Below are 23,814 nucleotides of genomic sequence, written 5' to 3' on the forward strand. Positions count from 1 at the left end.
AAACGTTAAATGTAAAATTATTATGTTAGTACGCTAGTTGCGTATGAATCTTTATTGATTAGTGTTTGTCGATATGTGATTTTGAGTTTTGTATTTTATTCAAAAATAAATGATAACTGGATTTTTTTCACATGCATAAACGAAAAGATTATAATGATTTAAATAAAGTTAATTTAACATCAATTATTAGAAATAATGTAAAGAGTATGATTATACTAATTTAGACATGTAATAATTAAAGTTGATTATTTTAATACACAAATGAAGAAAGCATAATATTATTTTAATCCGTCTGGGCCTTCTTTGTCCCTTTCTTCGTTTCATAATCACGTTACCTGTTTTTTTTATCGATTATATTTATGTAATTCAAATTGATTGTCATATACAATACAATTAAATAACATAACTTTGATTGAAAAACATATTATGTCTATGCTAGCCATAATAAAAGAGACCGATACGATGATATGATGACTATTTTTGTCGACTGAATTTCATTAAAAAAAAAATAGATTGCACGTTTAAAATAGTTATAGAGTTTTATGATATTTTATGAAATGAGTTACTGTATTATATTTTTTTTTACATAACTATTAATGAAATATTTGAAGTTATAGTAGAATACTAACTAAATAGGTATAGATTTAAAGGATAATAATAACATAAATATTTCATTTTCTCAGCAAGACTGTTGAAGAAAATTATAGTTTAATTTAGGAATTTGAATTAACTAAAAAAAATTAAAAAAAAATCCTTTTTTTTTTTTAAATACGTGAAATATACAAATAGAATATTACACTGATATATTCTAAAAAATAATTTTAAAATGCAAAATAAATGGAAAAATCTAAAAATTCTTTTTTTAAATATTATTTTCGGAACTTGAATTAACTAAAAAAAATATAAAAAATCCCGTTTTTTTTTTAAAATACGTGAAATATTCTAATAGAATATTACACTGTATATATTTTAAAAAATAATTTTAAAATGCAAAATAAATGGAAAAAACCAAAAATTCTTTTTTTAAATATTATTTTCGGAACTTGAATTAACTAAAAAAAAAATAATAATAAAAAAATGCGTCTCACGGTCTCACAAAATTAGGCCATCTCACATTAACCTAATCATATATATATATATATATATATATATATATATATATATATATATATATATATATATATATATATATATATATATATATATATATATATATATAGCAGATGAATACACAGCTAAGTAACATACCTAAAGTTAAAATCTTACATCTAAATATTTATTTTTTAATAAATTTTTTGGGGTTTCAACTTTCAAGGGTTGTTCGGTAGTTTCTTATTTTGTTGCAAGGGTGGAGCTTTTCTCTTGTTGGCCAGCAAGTAGATCCTTTGAACTGTGGAGTACCCCAGAAGCTTTTCTATAATAGCCTTAAATAGATTATCTTTTTTTTTTTGACGAATAATAAATGGTTGCATTTTAAAAATTCTAAATTGACTACCAAAACAACGACTTACTAATTATACTTTTAACTTTTTTTTTTTTTTTTTTTATAGAAATCATCTTATATAGTTTTGGAATATTAGTATTTTCTCGTCCATTTTTTCTTTAATTTGATCATTTATGTTGATTAAATATGTTAGTATTTCCGGAAAAAAATAACATAATAAATAATGACCAATATAACCATGAAAAAACATTATTGATGTTATTTATTATAACATAGGGAAAAAAAATTTCATTTACTGGTGCAGAATTTAATATAAAAAGGGTTAAACACTGCAAGTGTGACTAATATTGTCGGTGTGATTTACATACATGACCATTCAGATAGGTGCAATTTATCATTTTTTTAACCTCGACTTTTAAAAGGTTATTTTAACATGTGCATTTGAGCTAAACCTATCATCAATAATAATGTGAAGAAAGTATTGGTCTAGAACTATCCAGGGACAATAGTCTTTTCATTCGCACATGATACAACATTCGAGTCGTACATGTCCTCGCAAAAACAAATGGATATATGTATAAAAAAAAACTAAGTTGATAAGGGTTGGTACAAAAAACCTAACCAGATGACCAAAAACAATATCAAACAAAGTGTCAAAATAGTCCAAAACATAACTTCCTGTCACTTGAAACCCTTAAATTTGGTACATTTAAAAAACCAACTGAAAATCCAAATTGCAAATTTATGATACACAGACTAAAAACACGCCACGCCATTTATATCACACAAAACACATTCTATAATAATCTCCACACCACACAGATGTTGATTCATTCTTCCCCACTGGATAACTCTTCTTCATCAGTGCTATAATCATAATAATACTCATCTTCATCTTCTTCCTCTTCATTTTCATTATTCTCAAACGTGAGTCCCCTCCTGTTTCCATTTGCCTTCAACTGTTCTTGTATTCTGTCTCTGATGGCTGTTCCCTGAAAGTTTTATTAAATATATTCAGATTATAACAGAAAAAAAGGTGTTATCACACTGGATCTCAACCCTAAATATATAAGAAGTATGGAAGAGAAAGAGAAGAAAAGAAACCATTTTGTGGCAACCCTCTTCAAACATTTCAAGGAAACCAGCAACCAAACGATCAGCATTCTCAACCCACAGGTTATGATTCATACCAGCAGTTTTTGCAACTGTCTGGATCTGCATAAATGTTACAGGAGACAAAATAAGGACCAAAATTGAAAAATTAGCTTACTCAGGGATTACTTACCTTCTCTTCCACCTTTTCTTGTTGTTTTTTTACTTTTTCACGCAGCTTCTTTAAACCCATATTCACTCTCAACCGCTTTTCCTAAAAAAAAGAAACAGATGGAAACTCAAACTTCAACCTGGAAAAAGCATGAGACAATAAATCGAGATCTATAAAAATATAAAACAATAGGTTTTAACTTTTAATTAATCAATAAGAAAAACACACTTTTACGTAGCTGACACCAAGATCTTTTCTTGAGTAACCTCGATCCAAGTTGCGCATCACATACTCGTTATAGTCTTTTACAATTCTCATGATTATATCTGATGTGGAAATCCCATCTGTTCGTTTTGTCTCCTTAAATCTTCCAATTGACTTCACCTAAAAAGGGTATTAATGTAAATATCATGGATGCATCATAGTAAAGAAAGTTGACCTAAATAACAAATATGTTCAAGGAAGCAGTTTGATATTTTAACCTGAATATTTTATGGTGGTAATTGGTATATTTAGTTTATAACATTGAAGAATTGTTTCTTTTTAACTAAATGAGCTCAATGAGTTGAGCACTAAATCTTTACAGATATACATGACTGTTTCTTTCTGACTTAATCTGAACAAAATGACTTAATGGGTTAAGCTAAAAAAAAAAAAAAAAGCTTGGCTTAACGTATTAAGGCACTAACCATTTACCCATTTGTCTTTCTTCATTTTTCCTCCCATCTACTCTCATGTTAAAACGAACTAATATTTTTAAAATCGATGAATATTGCAAAAATTGTTTTTTGGAATGTGAGGGTAAAACGGTCATTTAGTCTCATTCATACAGTTTATCCAGACAAACATCATTACCCATACAACAGTTAATGAAGGAAAAAGAAGAAATAACCCAAACTAATGAGTACACATGGTGGTTTTTCTATAAAATAACTACATGAAGCTAATTAAATTCTGTAGAAGAAGGGGCATATGGTAATATTTAATAACAACTTCAACTTACAAATTCATAGACGTCTTTTCCAGCACCACTTGCATCGGCATAACTGATTTTAAGAAGTCAGACACAATTAATACATGATAAGCAGTCCACAACTATATGCATCAAATTTACAACTACACAATAAAAGTCCAAATTTTCAATTAATATTTTCATAACTATATGCATCGCATACATAGACAGCCATGACCTTTCATGAAAAAAGAAAAGTTTGTATGCTTATATACATGAATCATGTATACATGTATATGCATGCAAAGAGAGGAATATGAAGTGTTATATGAGAAAAATGTAACTTTTTATATATACCCCTTCAAGACAAAGAAGGCCTTGGGGGTTTGAGGAGCAAAAGGAATGCAGCTTTGGACAGGTTGACCTTACGGAAGAGAATCGTGAGCCACATAGTCTATCTGATGTTTGTCAATAAACTCTTGTGTAAGTACCCATGGTGCATCTGGAATAACTTCATCAACCCACCTGCATAACACCATTTAAGAATATCATCATAAAGTTCATTAATACAAGCATGATATCACATATCAAACCTACTTGCAGTGGCGAAGAGATTCATAACGCTCCTTGTCAGTCATGACTGTTTTACCCTTCAGGCTGTGGGTGACTTCATCATTGCAACATCCAACAAGCAAATAAGTATTTGGAAACCTGTATCAGGATAAGATGAGAAAAGAAGTTGCAAGATCTGCACACTTTATACAAATCTAAACAGAAACAGGATGATTAACTAACACAGATCAAACACTCATCACTCATGTACATGATACTGTATCATTGACATGAATACATAGAGACAATGAGATGAGGAGTGGAATTGATGTGAGTAAAATTTCTGGAAGTGCTTTCTGCGCTAGCTAAAATCCAAGTTTGTCTAGTAAACTTTTGACTTCTATAAACGCGTTTGAATGTGTTAAGGACCTCAAAAACACGGTTGCAATTTCCAAATTCATTGATACAGAGCATTAAGATCAATAAGTAGCATGCCTTGTTATCAATTGTTATTAGATCTTCTCTGGTTCGTTAACTGAAATTTAACCTATTCATTGCCATCAATGGATGCAAAGTTGAGAAGAGACTTCGAAAAACTACAAGCATCTAGTTCTCTTCTCCAACCTTAATATATCTATACACGCCGTTTCCATCCAAACACCACCATATTAAGTTAACATAATCACAATTATGAAACAGAAGTCGTATAAAGTAAGGTCAAACGAAATTTTCTCAGACACATACTCCATAGATCAACCAAAAGCGAGATCCATATTTTCAGTACTGAATCAAAAGTTATGAAATCGATAAAGGTGCGGGAAGTCGAGAACACTTACGATTTTTTGGCTTGCTCAAGGGAACGAGCATGGCCGAAGTGGAAAAGGTCATATATGCCGTCGGCGTAGACACGAACTGGACGGTCGGTGGGTGGTGGAAGCATCCAATTTCTCTGTTTGTGTTCACCTTCCATGATCGACCTTGAATCCTAGATACCTTCTCAGAAGATCTTCGGGGCCTGCCCCCCTTTGCTCAATGCCACAACCTACGAAAAACCCAGGCCGTGATTGCCGTAATCTTAATTACCATTATACCCCTCGTTCAAACCAGCAGGCTTCCAATCCACATATTTTTAGAGTAAAAATCCCATGATTATAATAACAAATACTTTTTAGATTAAATTACACAAATTTATAATAACAATACTTTTTTAGGGTAAATTACGTTAAATTTTATTTAGAGTCGACAAAAACTTACACGACAGAAATAAATAGATTGATATTTCTTATATGTTTAACTAAATGTATTGAGACACCACACAAATTAAATTTAAAAGATAAATTCAACTCAAATATGATTTGAAAATGACTCATTTATTTATATCCAGGTTTTGTGAATTCTTCACATAAACTAGAAATACCTAAAAGGCTAAAACCTAAAAAAAAAAGTTTGGGTTCAGTTAGTTTGTAATATGTCTATACTAAAACTTTATTTTTATTTTTCTCGTTTTTTCATAAACTACATAGCCTTAACCATTACCTCTGTTTCATCATGTCGCCCCTCTGCCTCTGTAATTTCTACTGTCTCCTAAATTTATACTATTCTCATTACGTAGTATAAGCTTACTATGAATTTAACCATTTTGCCTCTTAGCAACTAAATTTTCTTACTTCTATTATTTGAATATGTTTAATGTTTCAACCTCACATGACACGACATATTTTAAGGTCTAACCCTAACATGAATCCTGACAAAAATCGACAAAAGAAATTAGCTTGATACAGCATGACACGTTAACATGCCGAGTTTGGATTTAGATCACTCAAGTATCAACTTTTTACTATTTCAACCCGACACATACCTGACACATAACAACACATTTCCTAGATCTAATCTCATTCATATATAAATGACTATACGACCCTACCATCCTACCCCTATCCTTCCCCATGTTTGGTAGTGGATTTTTCGAAGGAAGTGACCAATGGTAGTTATCGAAAGCTAATAGTTGTTGGATATTTTAACATTGATGGGAAAAATGATAGGATGAGTTAAGATAGTAGACACCTGATAAAAGAAATAAGTAATAATAATAAATATAATAATATTTAGTAAAGACATGATATTCATTTCATGTATTAAATGAATGAAACATGCTATTTTAAAATTAATTAGATACGGCACAAAATGAAAACCAAAAGATACACATGAAACAATTTGATCAAACCACAAACACATGTAAAATTAACTCTACCTTATGTTATAATATCACCTTAAAAAATCAGTTTAACGATAATAATATTATTTAAATATAAAATAATATTTATTGCTATAATCAAAATATTTGATAAAACAACACTAAAATACAAATAAAAATACAATATATAGCTTAATAATTTTATATTAATTAAATTAAATTAACGTATTATAATAACAATAAAAATACAACATATAACTCGGTAGATTCTACATATATTTAGTTAAATTAAATTAATAAACATATAATAAATAAGAATATGTTACATCTTATATTTAATAAACTATCAACATCATATTTATTTTTAGTATATTCTTTTGGATATGCTTTCTTATACTTCTGTATTTTTCTATATTAAAGTTAAGGCAAAATTACATTAAAAAATCTGAAGTTTTCAAATAAAATATACTTTTTATATAGTTATTTTTAGATACGTTAAAATATAACGTTTTTTAGAATTTTTGTATAAGAGTCGGTTAGCGTGTTTTGAATCCTTTTAGTTATTTATCTTGCTATATGGCTCCGTAGAGACAATGTTGTAAAAATTGGTTTTTTAGTTGAATCAGTATGATAATTGGTTATCGGTTTAACTGATTCGACTGTCAGGTCAACCAGTTTCTATATTTTTCATTTTTTATTTTATTTTATTTTTCTACACATACATACATGCATAAATAAAGAAATTTGACATCAAAAAATTAAATCATTAAAAATACATATAAAAACAAGTTGTAAATCAATCTAAATACATTAGCATAACACATAACCATAAATTTTACATCAATCCACATGCATCAAAAAGAAAATAAAGTATAACAGTGAAACAAAATATAGTTTTAGATGAATACAAACACATCAAAAAATTTCATAACATTCGCCATATTTTTTATTTAGAAAAAATTTAAATTGATGTGAAAAAGACCACTAAAGTTTATTATATAAAATAGTTTTTTTTCAAGTGTTTTTTTAATGAAATTGGTTCAATCAGATTTTTATAAAATCCGACTGGTTTGTTATTGTTCAAAAATAGATATAAAATCAGTGATAATTGAACCGCTCACTTTCTTGATTCAAACCGTTTTTTAAAACATCGGGTAGAAGTAAAAAAATTGATACTACACAATAACCTCGATACAAAATAATTGTGTTTGAGTAAAATATTTTAACTCGTTTAATTGAATGATTCACATGGCACAAAGTAAAATTTAAATCGATAATGTTACGGTTGAAAATTTCAACTTGAATATGACTCGAAAATAATATATTTATTTATATGCAAGTTTTTTGTAAAATAAAAACTCTGGGTTGAATTATTTTGTAACGTGGAAAATAACCTATGAGTGCCATTTTTTTTAATTACCATAAAGTTTTCGATTTATGTTTATGATTTTTGATTTACATTGAAGAACATTTAGATATTCGATTTATGGTTAAGAGATGAACACATCATTAAGATTCAGGGTTATAAGTTTGCCTGAGACTTTTGTCTCTTTCAAAAAAAAAAAAAAGATTTAGGGTTATGATTTCCAATTTTTGAAAATGAACATTCGGATTTTCGATTCGTTTTCAAAACACTCCTCTTTTTTGTTTCGATATCATGAATACTCTTTATACGCCGTTCAAAAATCAAGAAAAACATTCAAACTTTGTTCAAAAATCCATTCAAAGATCATGAAGAAAATTCATATTACATGCATCAAATCATCCATAGTTTTTTTGTTTCCTACTAATTAACAGATTTTAGTTTTTAGAATTCAAAAAACCCTTCAGAACTTGTCGGAGAAGATGGCCAAAAAACTCATATTTCATTGAAAAAGACACCAAAAATAACAAAAGCCACTATTACCGGTCATATTAGTAATCTTAGAACAAAATCAATAAGTTTAATATGACATATAAGCATACAAATAAGTGTTATGACGAAATTTACAACTCATTATTCCATTTGTTGACACCCATATTCAACACTAAACATGTTGAAAAAGTATGAGTTAGGTAGGCGGAAAGAAAAAAATAATAATTAGGATGTGGAATGGTTAAATTTATAGTAAGTTTAGATGGAAAAAAATGAAAAAAAGTATGAGTTGAGAGGCGAAGGGTGAGATCATGAGGATGAAATAGTGGTCGGAGGGACATTGTAGTTTGAAACATAACAAAAAAACAGAAAACAAAATCGTGACCTAAACGGTTAAGTTGTTTCTACATTACAAAACAACTCAACTCAAATGTTTTCTTTTGTGTATGATTTTGGTTTTAAGTATTTCTAGTTTATTTAAAGACAAAAAAATAAAACTTATAAATAACCGAATCATTTTCTAGTCATATTCAAGTTGAAATTTTCAGCCCTACTCGTATCCATTAAATTTTTGTGTTGTGTCGCGTCAACCAATTTAATTAAAAGGGTTAGATATCTTACCAAAATCCGTTTAATTCATATTGAGTTTGTATCGGATTTCGTTTCGTATCAATTTTTGGCACCTCAAAAAAGAATACCGACTCTTCATGCAACATATATTCTCCTTACTTTCCTTTCCCTAAAGAATCAAACTATTTTCACTTTCCACTTTGAAATCATCATCTCTCGAAGCATAATGATACCCATGGGTCATCAATACTCTAAGTGAGAATATATTCGGTCACATTTAAGGCACACTTCACAATTAAAATTGTTTATGCATGTTCATCACGAAACTCAATGGCTTTTATAAAGTAATTTAACTTTGATTTGAAAAGGTTTTGGGAGTTCAACTTTGAAAGTTTATTTTAAATAAAGGGTAACAGTGCTTGACAGGGCGTTATCATATAAATTAAAGTCAGAAGATTAATTTATAATTAATGGAAATGTATGGGCTGCTTCGCAAAATTTTCAAATATACATTTCCAAAGTTTTCCAACATATAGAGAAATTAAATATCATTTTCTCCTAAAAACTATTTTTCCGGTTAATCTACCTAACACAACTTAAATATGACAAGTCAAGATGCAAAAAGTTTTTGTCATATTTCCAAATTTAAAAATACAATGATACATAGGTTTATTTTTACTTAAAAAGTTATACCGGATGGTCTTGTATGATATTTGGTTGTTCCAAGATTGAAAAAAAAGTGAAATAGTCGATGTATTTTCTCCCGAACATTTTCCAAGAAGGAAGGAATATGAAGAATTTTCACCAAATATCCCAATTAATTTGAAATATTTCCATAAAAACAACACTATATCATCACCACATCACATTGTTTTTTCTTTCTGCTATGAGTGATAGGGACATATTCTGTGGGAAGACTCATTACACCGATGAATGACCCCATCAGGAAAAGCCCAAAAAGGAAGAATATATTTCTATCTGTCACTACTCTGCTACACATTTTGCACAAAAACCAAAAATACAATTGAAGGGCAAAAGGTAAAAACAGAAGAAAAAAACAACATTTGTCATTTGGTGTGTGTGTGTGTGGTCCTTAATCTGTAGACTTAAGTAGAGATGAGGAAGGCCCACCAAAAATCTGGTCTATGAGTGGCTCTGAGGAACGACCTACTAAGGCTGCCTGTTGCTTTTGTTTTTCCCGATAAGTCGCCCACGTCACCACATATAACCCCACTATGATCAACAATCCTCCCAAAATGCTATTCATAAAAAAAAAAAACAAATTAACAATTAAATATATAAAGTATAAACCATGGTTTTGGAAAAATGAAATTAAATTGGATGCTGCGAAAACAGACCTTCCCAAATAGATTGGGTCACCAAGGAATACTTTTGACAAAAAAGCCGAAGCAGCAGGTTGAAGTGGATTATAAAGAGCCACCAAAGCGGGTCCCATTATCTTGTTCGACCATGTTAGAAGTCCATAGTTCAATGCAGACGCGATGATTCCCTATTTTTTTTTTAAAAAAAAAGCACATCATGTAAATTTTATAAGATCCAAGGTTTTATACAGTACAAGGAGAACAGAGAAGATACTTACAGCATAAATTACTGCCAAAACCTCGTACCCAGTCAAATGCCAGTTCATTGACTCATTGTTGAAGGAGACAGCTGTCACCACCATAAAAACTGTACCAAAAAAGTATGAATATGCTGTAACCGATAGGTTTGCTGGATACATGGCCAACACTGGAGCCTGAAGAGTGAAGTCATTTCAATACAAAAATAGAAAGAAAAAAAAAATCTTACTTCGAATTCAAACCATATAAAAAAGTAAATGTACAATTGAATGAATACCTGAACAGCTAGATAGGCAGCCATGCATATACAGTTTCCTATTAAGCATATAACACCAATATGCCAGTTGTCAATTCCTAAGGTTGCAAGATAAGAAAACATCCATCTAGAAACTTCTGGATGTCCACCTGGAATTATTTTATGGACACTGTTTCGAAGCCCTAGTAAAGCTGGTCCTTTGAAGATAGCCATAAAAATGGCACCAGAAAAACAAACTAAGGTGCCTCCAATTTTTGCCTGACCTTCACTTTCCAGCACATTTACTGTTTCTGTACTGAATTTATGACATATTAAAAATCTTGTACATTGACAAAAAGTAAATGTGTGGATTGTGATAACTTCATAAGTAAAGCTTACCCTTACCCCATCAATGCACCAAGTATAAATGTGAAGACAGGAATTGAAGGTTGAATGGCTGCAGCATAGGTTGGATTTGTGTAGCCAAGTCCAAAAAGAAACAAAATCTGGGTCCCAAATGTCCTACAAAAGAAAACATTATGCATGTGTTATATATTTGTAGTATGATGTCTTTTAAGATGCTATAGGATTACAGCAGATATGAATAACAAGTTTGGAGATTATGGACTTACCCAGTCAACCCAAGAAAGAAGAAATACATGAGAAACTGCCTAGTCAAAGTTGGTCTGGTTCCCCTACAAACAACATAAAATCAACCCAACTTTAGTTTCACAAATTTCCCAAGTAGTATTTACAGGTCAATGATGATTAATATGTTATCCGTGAATACAAATAATGGATTATGTGCACCAATAATATATTCGACTTTTATCATCAGTAAAAAGCAACATTGTGTATACTGAATGGCTAAAACGTTATGGTGAATGCTAAATCTTATCAAAAACAATCAAATGTAAGAATGAGAAATATAGTGAAATTTGCACGATGAATTAGTAGTTACAGTAAGTTCTGACTAATATAGTGAAATCTGCATTTTTAAGTACAGCGATTGCAAGTATAAGCAAAATTGACTGGGGGGCATCAACTTTACTTAAGGAAATCCCAGCTTTCCAAAACACTATAATTACCTTATTCTAGATTCAATCTGATTTCAACCCTAAAACAGTTCGAGGAAAACGATGCACCCCCATATCGAAGCTGTTATATTATCCCATAACGCAAAGAATATCTCGCTAACTTTTCAACGGTATTCAAATAACAGAAGACATTAATTCAAACCACAATTTCTAAGCAGGAAGAAACAATTGAGAAGTTGACTAACTTTTCGCGGAAATAAGCGATGGGAACAAGGATAGAGATGGCAAGGATGTCACGATACACGCAGAAAACAATCTCATTCACTCCACCATTCAGAGCTACTTTTGTGATGACATGATATCCTCCATTGAACAACTGTACCAACGTCATCGCCATGTGTGCCTTCCATGCTTCTCCTGCAGCGCCACCGCCTGATGCAATCCTCATATAATCCGGTGACACACACACGCACTGTTGATGTATCTAACAAATCAGTTGTCGAGCAGTCGTTCACTTCAACCAATTTGAAAAATGATGTTAGCTGAATTGAATGAAATTGAAAGTGATGATGGGGTCGTTTTGAGATTGAAGTAAACGGAAACAAAAAGGGGGGAAAATATGTTCCTACTTCAGTATTGTTGGAGTTTCTCCAGGGACAGGGGATATCCGGAATTTGGATAGATCATACACCTAAGCAAGACATTTTTATATATATCTAAGTAATGATTTGTAAGGCTCATAAATTGCCACATTCCCTCTTCTAAACCAAACTTTTACCACGTATCATCTTATTATATCTAAGTAATGATTTGTATGGGGACATTCCTATGAACGACCTTTAGCGGAATATGGATATGGTTCGAGTGTGGACAACAGTCAAATGTCTTAGCGAGAAACTCAAGGTCCAAATCGTGCTAATACAAGGGGCCGGTTCATGCTATTAGGGCCATAGGAAAGAAAATTATAATTACGGCTCTAGCAGGTTAATTTCTCTATTCAATTCAAACTTTCATTCTTTCAATATGTTTTTGTGTGTGATTTGAATTAGGGTTTATTTGATGTTCATGAATCTTGGCAAAATTAGAGTATGTAGTAGGAGATGTTTATTTGATGATTCTCACTTTATGATGATTTTTTACCCATTGATTCTCACCTTTGCAATTTATATGAATCGTTGTTCAGAATACTATTATGACACGTGTTGTCAATCTACCGTAAGACATGGTCTTCCTCCTGTCTTGATTTCGATTCTCATGTAACCCATTTACATTTGTATAGTTAAAAGTGTTAATAAGCTTAATTGGATCATATAATTGCATATTATGCGGTTTTATGTGTTCCATTGGATAGTATAATTACATTTTATACGCGTGTCTTTACATTTGACCGGTTTATAACTTTATATGTTTTGGTCATAGAAGGTTGACAATTTCCATTATTTCGCATTAATTTCATTATGTTTACCTTTTAAGTTTGCATTTACGAGATCGATGATGATTAGATATTGGTTTTATAATGTTTTTTTCTTCAGATCTTGCTGCACAATCGAAATCACAAAGCCAAACATATAATTTTTTATACCAGATGTTTGTGGATCCGGATTGCAAAAACGTTATCGTATATTATGTGGTTTTATGACGTATGAGTAATGAGCTCAATTGATTTTCTTTACTCCATATTGTCTTGAGATTTTTGTAATAATTTTATCTCTTAGCAACTGATTTATATTACAACATTTCATAAATTTTGATAAGAAATTTTCAGATGTTTTCTGGGTAACACATTGACTTTAAAAAAAAAAAACATTTCAATATTCCTAAACTCTAAATACTTAATGTGTGGGGAATTTTATGCCTTTTTTGCTTTGTTTAATTTGGTTCACAACTAGGCAGGAGTGCTCAATGGATTCAAGAGGCTTTGTCATGAATTGTTCAATGGATTAAATTGATTGGTTAATTTAATAGCTGATGTTTTTTTTTTTTTTTTTTTTTTTTTTTTTTTTTTTATAAGTTTTAGGTCAGGATGACATAGACTTTGAATGAAAAACACCACCTCCAGGCCATATGTGCCACACACAGACTTGCATTTTATTGATTTAATCAGGGTTTTCAAAAATCAAGTTTTCAAGGTAATAACAAGATGTTGACTATGCAGTATGCACTAAAGATGGAGGGGCTTACTCGTTTTGCTCTTGATTTGGAGGGGGGGGGGTATTTTGATGAAGTTGAACTTTTTTTTTTGGGGTAAAAGGATAGTTTGAATTAAAATTTTTTGGTTTAACATCAAATTCATTGTCAAAATTGGCTTATATTTGGACTTGATTAAAGTAGATGCCAAAAATACCAATCTAATGAAAAAAATTTGAAGATGCAGAGAAAATAACATATCATGATAAGTAATGATTAATGATGAGACTTTGTATAGGGTGTGGCATGCTTTTTTTTTCAAAGAAAGATGGTGTAATCTAAAATTGAGAATTAAATGTTGTGGTGGAAGTTTCCTTTAAACATAAATCGGATTGGATAGCTTAGTTTTTATAGAATAAAGGGTAGTTTGTTCAAAGTTCATTTTTATTTTTGGATAATGTGCAAAGTTTCATTGCCATAAAGAGTGCTCTTGTGAAGCTTCTGTGTGGTTTTGCTCTATATGGAAGATTGCTCAAAGCTCATTGTTAGTTCTAGTTTGTTGTTCAAAGTTAATTGCTATTTTAAGAAAATTTTGTGGGGTGTCTTTTTATTATATAATTTTGAAGTTGTTATAGAGAAATGAGATGTGTATCTTAGGTGAATATCGATCACATTTTTAGGTTTAACATTCTTATTGAAAAACTTTTTTTTTTTTTGGTTTAATGTTTTTTTAACATACTTTTTAGATACTCATTAGGGTTTATATTTAAAAACATGTCAACTTGTGTGAACTATTTTTTTTATTAGAGAAACATTTTGTGTAAGTTTTAAAAGAAAAATATAAAAAGTAGATGATCACAACTTTTTTTTGCATGCAATTAGTCTTAAAAATATCAAATAGATAAATCCGAAACATTTAAATTCAATTTACTTTATGTTTAAGAATTTTTTTAGATAAAATCAAACGACAATATGAATTATTTATAAGACATGTGTCAAATTTATTCTTTCACCCCAAAATAAATACATAGGTTATAGTTATAACATTTAAAAGGTTTTATGTTTAAATGAGTATATGTAAATATATAAGTATAAACTACTAGACAAAAAGTTTATCAAGCAAAAGCATTTATGATTTGTCATTCATCATTATTAACATCCCAAACATAGTTGTATAAATAGCAAGTAAACCAAATCTTTTCCACCAAATCAAAAGAAAATTACTTATATTTGTTCGGTTAATCTACCAAACTAAACACATATGACAAGTTAGAGATGCAAAAAGTATCATCATGCTTCCAATTTTAAAAAAAATCAATGATACATAGGTTTCCCTTTACTCAATCTTAGAAAGAAATTTGTTACATAAAAACAACAGTATATTATCACCATTCACCACAACATCTCATTTTGTTTTCTGCTGAGTCACAAGGGCATTTTCTGTCACAAGACGCTCATTATACATTTATACATTTATACTCATGAATGACCCGATCGGAAAAAGCCCAAAAAGGAAGAATATATTTCTATGTGTCACTATTCTGCTACACATTTTGCACAAAAACCAAAAATACAATTGAAGGGCAAAAAGTAAAAACAGAAGAAAACAACAACAACATTTGCCATTTGGTGTGTGTGTGTGTGGTCCTTAATCTGTAGACTTAAGTAGAGATGGAGAAGGCCCACCAAAAATCTGGTCTATGAGTGGCTCTGAGGAACGACCTACTAAGGCTGCCTGTTGCTTTTGTTTTTCCCGATAAGTCGCCCATGTCACCACATATAACCCCACTATTATCAACAATCCTCCCAAAATACTATTCATAAAAAAAAAAACAAATTAACAGTTAAATATATAAAGTATAAACAATGGTTTTGGAAAAATGAAAGTAAATTGTATGCTGCGAAAACAAACCTTCCCAAATAGATTGGGTCACCAAGGAATACTTTTGACAAAAAAGCCGAAGCAGCAGGTTGAAGTGGGTTATAAAGAGCAACCAATGCGGGTCCCATGATCTTGTTTGACCATGTTATAAGTCCATAGTTCAATGCAGACGCGATGATTCCCTATTTATTATTATTATTATTATTTTTAATAAAACATCATGTATATCAAAGTTTTATAAAGTACAAGGAGAACAGAGAAGATACTTACAGCATAAATTACTGCCAAAGCCTCGGACCCGGTCAAATGCCAGCTCATTGACTCATTGTTGAAGGAGACAGCTGTCACCACCATAAAAAGTGTACCAAAAAAGTATGAATACGCTGTAACCGATAGATTTGCAGGATACATAGCCAACACTGGAGCCTGAATTTCATTTCAATAAAAAAAAAAATCATACTTCAATTCAAATTCAAATCATTTAAAAAAGTAAATGTACAATAATTCAATTACCTGAACAGCTAGGAAAGTAGCCATGCATATACAGTTTCCAATTAAGCATAGAACACCAATGTGCCAGTTGTCAATTCCTAAGGTTGCAAGATTAGAAAACAATGGTTGTCCACCTGGAATTATTTCAGGGGCAGTGTTTGCAAACCCTAGTAAAGCTGGTCCTTTGAAGATAGCCATTAAAATGGCACCAGAAACACAAACTAAGGTGCCTCCAACTTTTGCCTGACCTTCACTTTTCAGCACATTTACTGTTTCTGTACTGCATTTATCACATCACATATAAAACATGTTTATTAAATATAATTATTAAATAGTAAAGGTTGCCATTATTATTACCCCATCATTGCAGCAAGTATAAATGTGAAGACAGGAATTGAAGGTTGAATGGCTGCAGCATAGGTTGGATTTGTGTAGCCAAGACCAAGAAGAAACAAAAGCTGGTTCCCAAAAATTCTACAAAAGAAATTAATAAGTGGAACAATAGCCATACAAGGGCCTAAAGAAATGTTATAAATGTGTTATCTTAATGAATCATAAAGAGTCAACAAAAATACTATTCAACCCATTCTTCCACCTCTACTCATCAGTATAGGATTACAACAGATATGAATAACAAGTTTGGAGATTATGGACTTACCCAGTCAACCCAAGAAAGAAGAAATACATGAGCAACTGCCTAGTCATAGTTGGTCTGGTTCTTCTACAAACAACATAAAATCAAACCAACTTTAGTTTCACATATTTCCCAGATGATACAAGTTGTATTTAAAGGTCAATGATGATTAGTAGGCTATCAATGAATACAAATATCGGGTTATATGCACCAAATAATTAACATATTTGACTTTTATCACCAGCAAAAAGCAACATTATATATGTAATGAAAGAAACGAGAGTCGGATTTGCAACATTGGTTCTTCTCCATGTCCTTTTTCTTGGTTCAACATTATGGTGAATGCTAAATCTCATTAAAAACAATCAAATGTAACTATGTAAGAATGAGAAATCTAGTGGGATTTACGTGATGCATTAGTAAGTACAGTAAGCCCTGACTAATATAGTACAATAAAAAATCTAATCCATATAAATTTGTTTTAATTAGCATGATAAACCACTCTGTACTAGAGGTTTGGAGGTATCCTTAAAGTATCCTTAAAGTATATTGCAAGTACAAGCAGAATTGACTAGGGGAATCTTTCAGGCATCAACTATACTTCTAGAGATCCATTCCAAAACACTACAATTACCTTATTCTAGATTCCATCTCATTTCAACCCTAGAATAGTTAGAGGAAAACAACATATCGAAGCTGTTATATTGTCCCATAACACAACGAAAAATCTCGCAACTCGTCATCAGTATTTAAATAACAGAAGGATTAATTCGAACCACAATTTCTAAGCAGGAGTAAACAATTGAGAAGTTGACTAACTTTTCGCGGAAATAGGCGATGGGAGCAAGGATAGAGATGGCAATGATGTCACGATAAACGCAGAAAACAATCTCATTGACTCCACCATTCAGAGCTACTTTTGTGATGACATGATATCCTCCATTGAACAATTGTACCAACGCCATCGCCGCGTGTGCCTTCCATGCTTCTCCACCAGCGCCACCGCCTGATGCAATCCTCATCTAATCCGTTGACACACACGCACACACAAATTTTGAAATCTGCTGGTGTATCTAACAAATCAGTTGTTGATCAGTCGTTCAACTTCAACCAATTCGAAAAATGATGTTAGGTGAATTGAGTGGAAAGTAATGATGGGGTCATTTTGAGATTCAAGTAAACGTAAACAAAAAGGGGAAATTGTTGCAATTTTGGAGTTTTCTGCAGGGGATAACCGGATTTGGATAGATCATACACGTAAGCAATACATTATTGCCACACGTTTAATGTAGTTGACTTGTCGGTTACAAATACAAATATTAGTATATTACATTTGGTGGGAGTATAATAACATTTTTTGGGATCTAAATAGTTGGATGATATCTTTGTAGGACCAAAAATAGTTGGATTATGGTACAAGTTTTAAGTTTATCATTAAATGGGGTAATGTTAACGACAAGTCATTTTTAGTTATTTTACTAAAATGGCTAAAGGCTGGAAATATTTTAAATTAATCAAAATTTTATTTACTCAAAAACAAGTATTAACCTTGCGGACTAATTGTCTTGAATTAATGATATTACGGTTCTCTAGTTTATTAACCTCGTGGACTAATTGTTTTGATTAGTGATTTACGGTTCTTCTGGTTTTAGATTGATATTGTTTCACAAGTGTGATTTATTTTTTACGAACCTATATAGTAACTTTTAAACAGTTACAATAATAGCTATTGAATGAGCTCGTTAAGTGCTCAATTAACTTTACATACATACATGTTGAAGATGTGATAAAAAACCATTACAAAACAACATTTATTGTCAAAACCTTCATAAACAAATGTCTTTAAAAAAATGATAATGCATAAAATACAGATGAAGTTGGTGATGTAATATATATCTTCAGTTATATGCAAGTAAGTTAATAAATATCTTTTGATTTTACATATTTTGAATCTCTCCTTATTTGTTGAAGCATTAATAACTTTGTATTTAAATTTTTTTTCCTTGAATCAATCAACAACACCACCTTTTTATCTTGTTCTTGATCCAAATCGATGACCAAGGTTGGGGCCTCCCATTATAGTGCAAGGAAAGAGGTGGGTAATAGAGTTATGCTTAAATTCTTTAAACACAAAAAAAAGTTTTCTTATATAATAGATTAACATGAATGGAGTTTTTAATTTCCCCAATCATTTAATTATAATCTAGCCAATTACTCAAACCAAATTATTTATTTTAATTAATTTAAGGGGTGTTTGAATTAGTTTATTAGCTTATTTGTGGTGCGTACACAATAAGCGATAAGTAAGGGGATATATGCTTATTAAAATTGGTTTATTTATAATACAATAAACTGATTTTTAATGATTTTATCAAAACACTTAAACTTAGCTTATTGTGTTGGAAATAAACAATAAACAATAAACACCTTTTTTTTTCTATCCGAACACCCCCTTAGTCAAATTTATTATTTAAATATTTTTTAAATAATACTCTCTTCGTTCCAAAATTATTGTCCATAAAAAAACATACATATTAAAAAAACATTAATTACCACTAACTTTACTAAATGAAATGACAATTATACATTTTTGTTGCATTTAATTCCTCATTTTGTTGCATTTATTTTCATGGTAGGTTAACTAATAATAAGGGATATTTTAGTAAAAGAGAAATTTATTTTTAGAAGTAGGCTATTATTTTGGAACAAATAAAAAATGAAACATGGACCTCGACACCCTTCTGCCTCATTCTTGCACCTCGACACTTGTCTTGCACCTTCTTCGTCCAAGTCAGGCGTTGTCAACGACCAAGGCAACTACCACCACCACCACCTTCTTTAACCTTAGAAACAAAACCACAATTCCATCAATTGTTGCTTTTTCATCGCCCCCTCCCCCGACCACCTCATTTCACTTGCTTGCTGCTCCATTGCTAGACCACCACACCTTCCCTCATCTTTTACATCTCCAGGTCGACGCTACAACAATCCACCTCCATTGTTGTATCTTCAGGTCATTGTCTAGAGATTCTCTTCTTTCTCCATATTAGCTCCCATATTTTCACTAGTACACAAGTCATTTAATAGTGCGAGTAGTTTTTATTTTTTGAGGCGGTCCATTCTAAAAACCGCCTTATTAAATATCAATAGCATCAAAAAAATAAAAGAATCGCACTATAAAATAGCTTTGTTAAAACGGTTTCCCAAATCGCACCATTAAAGCATTTTCTGATGCGGTTTTCCGAAACCGCACCAAAAAATAATGTGGAAACCGCCCCAAATAATAATTACAACCGCACTAAAAGAAATTTGCACTAAAAAACGTTGAACCGCACCAAAAAACAATTCGCACTGAAAAAATATTGAACCGCACCAGTATTTTTTCCTCTAAAAAATTCATTCGAATTTTTTCATTTCGCGCTAGATTCCTCCATATTTCGTTCAAAATTTTCATGTTTTTCAAAATTTTCATTCAATCTTCCCTCTTTTATATAAAGTTAGAGATGCAACTTCTTCTCATAATTATAGATTTGTCGATTCAATGCTTGAAAACGCATGTGAGGTATGTTTATTATTTATCATTTTTTCATTAATGGCATTTGTGCCTCCGTTTTTCTCTTATTAATTGTAAATTGATGTCCCATTTTAAGTTTTAATGATGTTTTCTCTTGTTCTGAATCTCTGAATATGCATCTGCTTCCGTGATAAATCTCCAAAAAAAGGATCCAAAGACTACTGATGTTTGCTTCAGTGACTTTCAATCAATGGATATGGAGTTAGTTTGTGCAAAGTGAGTTTTAAGATGTTAAAAAAGAAATTGAAAACACCATCGATTGAAATGTGATTTCCCAAGAATAGATTTTTAATTAGTAGAGAAAAATAAATTACAGAGATTGAAACTACCTTTTTTGGAGAAACGAAATTACGATTAACCTTTGATTGAAAAACACTCGCCGCACATACCTAAATACAAGAAAATGAATCTTCATAAGTAGCGTGGTGTCCATCAATGGCGGACCTGTTGATTAGTATGGTTTTAGCTAGCTATTTTTTGTGTCGGTTTTTGCTATTTTTTAGTGCGATTTCGGCTATTTTTTTGAGGCGGTTTTGCCTCTTTTTTGGTGCGATTTTGGCTATTTCTTGAGGCGGTTTTGAGTATTTTTTGGTGCGGTTTTGGAACCGCATCATTAGATAAGGGTATTTTTTAATGCGATATTTTTTGGTGCGATTCAATACCCGCATCATTTAATCATTTTGACCGCATCAACAAATGTTTTCTGTACTAGTGTTTTCATCTAATTGAGTTTTGGGGATTGTTTCTGTCGTGAAAGTTATATATGATCTTTATGTATATAACATGAAACCGTTGATGATAACTATTTGGAGTTTTATCTTCTATTGTTTCTTAGGATGTTGGATTTGAATCCAATTATTCAATCAAAGCATTTTTGGTTTTGTGTAGGATGTGTGATCAAGAAGACGAACAATGATTTTGATTGTAGCATGTATCATTTTATAGGATACTGTTGCAGGATGTATTGTTTTATAGGATGCATTATGCAAAAGGAAAGCCAATCTTGCTATGTTCTTGCAAAGGTAATGGTGTTTTCCTATATCATTTTTAATAAGTTTGAGATAGTTTTCTATTTATTTGAACGATGCCCTGTAAACTAACAACTATTTCAATGAATACAAGTTAGGATTTTTTGACAATTTAAATGTGTCGTGTGTATATTATAGGTTTTTTTTGGGAAAAGTCATAGAAACGGAATATTAATGTCGAATGGCTTGTAACAAGGACATAATTAGAAGAGCAAGTATATATGGGGAAGGTCATGATTACAAATAAAAATATACACAGGCTACATGAACTACTACAAGAAGGGCAAACAAAATTTGAAAAAGTTACAAGAGGATAAAGCAATAGAAAAAGGAAAGATGGATGCTTAAGAAGAAAAGTTGATAGGAACATGATTTTATGACAATGCCCATAGTGGACTACTTTTTATTTTTTCGGCTTAATCAAAATATTATTCAATTTGTTTATTTGTCTTGGTATAGGTTTTTATATATTTTTTGATTGATACGTGTTGCTATGTCGATCTTCAAGTTTGGGTTTGTAGTGTTGGTTTTGTTTTATCAGAAGTTTTTGACCATTGTGATATGGTTATAGTAATATAGACAATCTTTCTTTGGAATTATAAGAGTTTTCGTGTTTTTAATTCCAATATTAGTAGCATCAATGTTATAATAAATTATATTTCAGTGTTGTAAAATTAAAAATATTTATTTCACTAGCAATATTTATTTTTAAAAACTTGCTTAATTTAAATTTCAGTTTATTTTAATAGTTTACAGATTAAAAAAAAAAAAAAACAATTTTTATCTTACCGACTGTATATATTTTACCTCTGAAAAAACAAACAATATTTAAAATATAGATTTATATCTTATATCGAACTATTTGTTAATTTTATAATGCTTGCATATTTTCACTATCAATGAATATAATATTTCACAATGTATATCTCGTTCTTATAATATTGGAAACATACATTAGAATTATGACATAATTATACTAGAAGTGTTATACAACTGAAAATAAACATGTAAGTTAGTTTGAACTATTTATTAATCTCATAGTCCTTAGAACACTCTTTTGCAACTAATGAAAATAATATTTCATAATGCCTGTTTCCATATTTAAATCTAACGACAACGAACTTCAGTATTTTGATAGAAACGCCATATATATGTTATATCCATGGTTCGAGAGATTCAAAGCAAATGAATAAAAAAAGAAATAAAAAAAAGAGAGATAGAAAAATGCACTTCACAATATATCTATTATAACTTGGAGCCGTATTCACAAATAAAAACTCCCCGTATCAGCATCTACTGTCTCCAATACTAATGGGGTGTAAGTTATGACTTTTCATGAACACTTTTCAACTAACATCTTATAACTTATAAGCTGATAAGTTAGGGAGAACTGACTTATAAAATTTTACTTATTTCGACTTATAAAATTTTACTTATTTCTGGTATGACACATTGATAAACTATTCATATCCAAACACTCTTTTTAGTTTATATCGGTGTGAAACCAATAATACCGATATGGAACGGAAATAAGCTAAAAACGAGCTTAAATTTTCTCTTACCTGGACACCATCCGAAGTGGTTATTTTTGTGATGTTCAAATAAAAGGTTTTACTTGTTTCAAATAAACGATCCCAAACACCTCGTATTCCTGCACGTTATGTAAGCTTTATTTACCCATAAAAAGAAAAAAAAATCCGCACTAATTTTTCTTTAACTGTTCAACATTTTGCGATGTCACAAAGCCTTCAATCAAACATCTTTACGCCAATCACCATTACTGTGAGTAAATCCTGTCTCATTATCGTAATTAGTTCGCAAAGAGTACACACCTATAAGCATCTGCATATTTGCACTTTAACTGTTCGACGTTTTGCTCGTTAGGGATTTATCTTCTTTTAACTGTTTGATAGTTTGTAGATTACAATCTGCTATCAGTAATGCATGATATGTGGGACTGATGCCCTATTTCTTTGTTAATTATTGATAATTGTTGTCTCACTATTTTCTTGTTCTTATTGAATGTCTGTTTTAGGTTGCTTAGTTAGCGAGCATGTGTATTGTTAGCCTTTTGCTTTCTCTATTGTTTCCTTCTTTGGTAGAGTTTTGGGATTATGATTATCTCAACTGGTTTGTGACACAACTGAGTTGAGTTGAGACCTGAGGAAGTGGTTGATTATATTGAATTTTAAGAATAAAAGTTGCTTAGTGGGAGACATGGGGAGATTCGAACATTGTGGTAGTACTAGTTAAATATAATATCATACAATTAGTTGTACGAGATTCTTTAAGTTAATGTGGATTTAAGCATTAAGCATAAAGTTAGGTTTGTATGATTTAAACTTTTTCACTCATCATTTGTAAATGCAATGATTGAGTTGAAAGCCCAATTGA

The 23,814-nt window shown here is 30.8% G+C and overlaps 3 protein-coding genes and 1 long non-coding RNA gene across 5 annotated transcripts; 1 reads left to right on the top strand and 3 right to left on the bottom strand.

The window, feature by feature from the left end:
* Positions 1 to 2,103: 2,103 nt before the first annotated feature.
* On the bottom strand, positions 2,104 to 5,291 carry LOC145000975 (choline-phosphate cytidylyltransferase 2-like). Its single transcript, XM_078960286.1, has 8 exons — positions 5,049 to 5,291; positions 4,258 to 4,371; positions 4,090 to 4,185; positions 3,712 to 3,754; positions 2,937 to 3,092; positions 2,730 to 2,810; positions 2,549 to 2,659; positions 2,104 to 2,436 (listed from the first exon to the last, which is right to left on the bottom strand). Exons 1-8 carry the CDS (start codon positions 5,180 to 5,182, stop codon positions 2,275 to 2,277), a joined length of 897 nt encoding a protein of 298 aa, XP_078816412.1. The 5' UTR covers positions 5,183 to 5,291; the 3' UTR covers positions 2,104 to 2,274.
* A 4,338-nt stretch (positions 5,292 to 9,629) lies between these two features.
* On the bottom strand, positions 9,630 to 12,425 carry LOC144999678 (WAT1-related protein At4g19185-like). Of its 2 annotated transcripts, XM_078958807.1 has the most exons (8): positions 12,313 to 12,425; positions 11,929 to 12,197; positions 11,279 to 11,341; positions 11,052 to 11,168; positions 10,689 to 10,962; positions 10,432 to 10,587; positions 10,190 to 10,341; positions 9,630 to 10,090 (listed from the first exon to the last, which is right to left on the bottom strand). In XM_078958807.1, exons 2-8 carry the CDS (start codon positions 12,129 to 12,131, stop codon positions 9,925 to 9,927), a joined length of 1,131 nt encoding a protein of 376 aa, XP_078814933.1. In that variant the 5' UTR covers positions 12,132 to 12,197; positions 12,313 to 12,425; the 3' UTR covers positions 9,630 to 9,924. The 2 variants fall into 2 exon arrangements, with proteins under 2 accessions (XP_078814933.1, XP_078814932.1); XM_078958806.1 differs by having other exon boundaries at positions 11,929 to 12,344.
* Positions 12,426 to 12,436: 11 nt separating this feature from the next.
* On the top strand, positions 12,437 to 13,463 carry LOC144999681 (uncharacterized). Its single transcript, XR_013660957.1, has 2 exons — positions 12,437 to 12,666; positions 13,216 to 13,463. It is a non-coding gene; the product is annotated as an uncharacterized LOC144999681 (long non-coding RNA).
* A 1,704-nt stretch (positions 13,464 to 15,167) lies between these two features.
* Positions 15,168 to 18,015, bottom strand: LOC144999680 (WAT1-related protein At3g45870-like). The gene is made up of 7 exons (XM_078958808.1): positions 17,638 to 18,015; positions 16,843 to 16,905; positions 16,542 to 16,658; positions 16,206 to 16,464; positions 15,963 to 16,118; positions 15,723 to 15,874; positions 15,168 to 15,624 (listed from the first exon to the last, which is right to left on the bottom strand). The coding sequence occupies exons 1-7, from the start codon at positions 17,838 to 17,840 to the stop codon at positions 15,459 to 15,461; spliced, it is 1,116 nt and encodes a 371-aa protein (XP_078814934.1). The 5' UTR covers positions 17,841 to 18,015; the 3' UTR covers positions 15,168 to 15,458.
* Between the last annotated feature and the right edge of the window lie 5,799 nt (positions 18,016 to 23,814).

Source organism: Lactuca saligna, chromosome 6, assembly GCF_052625555.1.
Source record: "Lactuca saligna cultivar CGN05327 chromosome 6, ASM5262555v1, whole genome shotgun sequence".
Classification (NCBI taxonomy): domain Eukaryota; kingdom Viridiplantae; phylum Streptophyta; class Magnoliopsida; order Asterales; family Asteraceae; genus Lactuca; species Lactuca saligna.

Excerpts from the sequence above, each read along its gene's own strand:
- LOC145000975 (XM_078960286.1), bottom strand. The coding sequence starts at position 5,182 with ATGGAAGGTGAACACAAACAGAGAAATTGGATGCTTCCACCACCCACC. Across the intron at positions 4,372-5,048 it reads CTTGAGCAAGCCAAAAAATC|GTTTCCAAATACTTATTTGC; the intron begins GTAAGTGTTCTC and ends ATCCTGATACAG. Across the intron at positions 2,437-2,548 it reads AAGAGGGTTGCCACAAAATG|GGAACAGCCATCAGAGACAG; the intron begins GTTTCTTTTCTT and ends TAAAACTTTCAG.
- LOC144999678 (XM_078958807.1), bottom strand. The coding sequence starts at position 12,131 with ATGAGGATTGCATCAGGCGGTGGCGCTGCAGGAGAAGCATGGAAGGCA. Across the intron at positions 11,169-11,278 it reads TTCTTTCTTGGGTTGACTGG|GACATTTGGGACCCAGATTT; the intron begins GTAAGTCCATAA and ends TTTCTTTTGTAG. Across the intron at positions 10,963-11,051 it reads ATACTTGGTGCATTGATGGG|TACAGAAACAGTAAATGTGC; the intron begins GTAAGGGTAAGC and ends TCATAAATTCAG.
- LOC144999680 (XM_078958808.1), bottom strand. The coding sequence starts at position 17,840 with ATGAGGATTGCATCAGGCGGTGGCGCTGGTGGAGAAGCATGGAAGGCA. Across the intron at positions 16,906-17,637 it reads ATCGCCTATTTCCGCGAAAA|AAGAACCAGACCAACTATGA; the intron begins GTTAGTCAACTT and ends TGTTGTTTGTAG. Across the intron at positions 16,465-16,541 it reads ATACTTGCTGCAATGATGGG|TACAGAAACAGTAAATGTGC; the intron begins GTAATAATAATG and ends TGATAAATGCAG.